Consider the following 2,361-nt stretch of genomic DNA (forward strand, 5'->3'; position numbering starts at 1 on the left):
TGATCAAGGTGCAAAACAAAAAGACTAAAATTGAAATTAAAACGAAAAATTTAATAAAATAAATCAAAAGTAGAGCAGCAGGTTGCGCTGGGCTGCTGCTGCTGTCGCTGCTGCTGCAGCAGCAGCCTCGCTGCAGCAGGCAGCAGCAGCCTCAACATGGGATTGCACGGAAGCCCCCGCTGCAGCTGAAAGCCGCAGCGACGGGCATGAACAGCAAGCAGCAGATAGGCGAGCGGCAGCCACTGCTGCTGCTGCTGCTGCTTCTGCTGCTGCTGCTGCAAGGGCCCCCCAGCGTCGCAGCAGCAGCAGCAGCAAGTTGCTTCCTCCGGTCCGCCAGTTTCAATGTGGGCTCGGCAGCAGCAGCAGCAGCAACAGCAACAATAAAAATAGCAGCAACAGCAGCAGCACGAACAGCCAGTGCTGCAGCTGCTGCTGCTCGTCTCCCGCCCAGTGGAGCCAACAGCCGCAGCAGCGTGCCTCCCCTAAGAGCAGCAGCAGCAGCAGCAGCAGCAGACTTGCTGAACAACGCCGAGTGGGAGAAGCAGCTGCGGCTGTTTGGAGTTGCTGCTGCTGATGTTGCTGAGTCTGTAGTCCGGGGCAGCGGGCCCGGCGGCAGCAAAATAAACAGCAGCAGCAACTGCTGCTGCCTCCGCTGCAGCAAACTGAAGCTGCAGGTGAGGTGCCACACATACAGGTAAGGCGCTGCTGCTGCTGCTGCTGCTGTTGCCGCTTGCTGCTGCTGTCGCTGCTGCTGTCGCTGCTGCTGCTGCCGCGTGTTGCTGCTGCTACTGTTTGCTGCGCTGCTGCAGCAGACCAAGCTGCTTCTGCTGCCTGCCGAAGCTACTGTTGCCGCTGCCGCTGCTGCTGCAGTTGCTGCTGCTGCTGCAGCAGCTTCTACTTTTGCTGCTGCTCCTGCTGCTCCCACAGGCCTCTCTCCGACAACCGCCGAGAGGCCCGGCGACGTTTCTTGCTGCTGCTGCAGCGGAAGCAGCAGCAGCAGCAGCAAGAGCAAGAGCAACAGCTCCAGGTAATTGCTGCTGCTGCTGTGGCTGCTGCCGCGCGTCTTCGCCTTGGCTGCTGCCTGTGCTGCAGTTGCCATGTCTGCTGCTGCTACTGCTGCTACTGCTGCTGCATGGACTCCAGAGCTGCTGCTGCCGCTGCTACTGCATCGATTCCAGTGAGACATTGCTGCTGCTACTGCTGCTGCTGCTTGCTGTTGCTGCTGCTTCTGGGGTGCATGCGCAGCTGCAGCTGCGGCAGCAGCGGAGGCCGACGGAGCAGCAGCAGCAGCGCGTCAGGGCATGGAAAGCAGCAAGAAAGAAAATAAAGCAGCAGCGGCAGCAGAAGCCCTCTTTGCTAGACTAGCTGCTGCTGCTGCTGCTGCTGCTGCTGCTGCTGCTGCTGCTGCAGTGCTGCAGAGTAGATGCTCGGGTATTGCTGCTGCAGCAGCGGCCGCCAGGAGCTGCGGCGCAGCAAAAAAGCTAAATCAACGCCAACAGAAGCAATTGCTGCTGCTGCTGCTTGCGCGCGTAGTTCTGCTGCCAGGTTGCTGCTGCTGCTGCTGCTTCTGGCCGAAGCAGCGAAGTGATGTGGGAGCAGCAGCAGTGGCTGCTGCTGCTGCAGCTGCAGCAGCCGCAAACGCCTGCGCAACAGCAGCAATAACCGCAGCAACTACAGCAAATAAGCGTGGCTTCCGGAGGCAAGAAGCAGGCAAGGCTAGGGTTTAGGGTTTAGGGTTTAGACTTACAGGGCCATCTTTGCCCGCAGGCGAGTCGGGTGGTTTAAGAAGACGTCTCTGATAGAACGCAAAACCCTAAACCCTAAACCCTAATCCCTACCCGCCTGTTTAGGGTTTAGGGTTTCGTGCCCTAAACGCTAAACCCCAAACATCAGTCAGCGGATGGCCCTGTGCGAGTAGAGGGTTTAGAGTTTAGGGTTTAGGGTTTAAAGCTGGTGCGTGGGGTTTAGGAACTGCGGCTAGTCCGCGAGGGTCTAGGGTTTAGGGTTTAGGGTTTAGGGTTTACCTTTCAGTGGCGACTTCGACGCACATGCCGCAGCCCTTGAGGGCCAAAGGAGCAGACAAGCCAAACCCTAAACCACAAACCCTAAACCCTAGCAGTCCAGATCACATTAGTTGGAAAGCAGCAAACCCAAGTCCGGCCTCAAGCTACAGGGCTAGGGTTTAGGGTTTAGGGTTTAGGGTTTACGGAGGGTTTGCTGGGAGAAGCTTCTGTAAACCACAAACCCTAAACCCTAGCAGTCCAGATCACATTAGTTGGGAAGCAGCAAACCCAAGTCCGGCCTCAAGCTACAGGGCTAGGGTTTAGGGTTTAGGGTTTAGGGTTTACGGAGGGTTTGCTG

The 2,361-nt window shown here is 57.6% G+C and overlaps 2 protein-coding genes across 2 annotated transcripts; both read right to left on the reverse strand.

Annotated features, from left to right (window-relative positions):
* Nucleotides 1–151: 151 nt before the first annotated feature.
* Nucleotides 152–1,186, reverse strand: ETH_00001905 (uncharacterized protein; the record flags this gene model as incomplete). Its single annotated transcript, XM_013379134.1, has 1 exon — nt 152–1,186. One exon carries the CDS (start codon nt 1,184–1,186, stop codon nt 152–154), a length of 1,035 nt encoding a protein of 344 aa, XP_013234588.1.
* Nucleotides 1,187–1,356: 170 nt separating this feature from the next.
* Nucleotides 1,357–2,050, reverse strand: ETH_00001910 (uncharacterized protein; the record flags this gene model as incomplete). Its single annotated transcript, XM_013379135.1, has 3 exons — nt 1,357–1,642; nt 1,748–1,795; nt 2,025–2,050. The coding sequence occupies 3 exons, from the start codon at nt 2,048–2,050 to the stop codon at nt 1,357–1,359; spliced, it is 360 nt and encodes a 119-aa protein (XP_013234589.1).
* Nucleotides 2,051–2,361: the final 311 nt, after the last annotated feature.

This window comes from Eimeria tenella, genomic scaffold, assembly GCF_000499545.2.
Source record: "Eimeria tenella Houghton genomic scaffold, Eth_scaff1468, whole genome shotgun sequence".
Lineage (NCBI taxonomy): Eukaryota > Apicomplexa > Conoidasida > Eucoccidiorida > Eimeriidae > Eimeria > Eimeria tenella.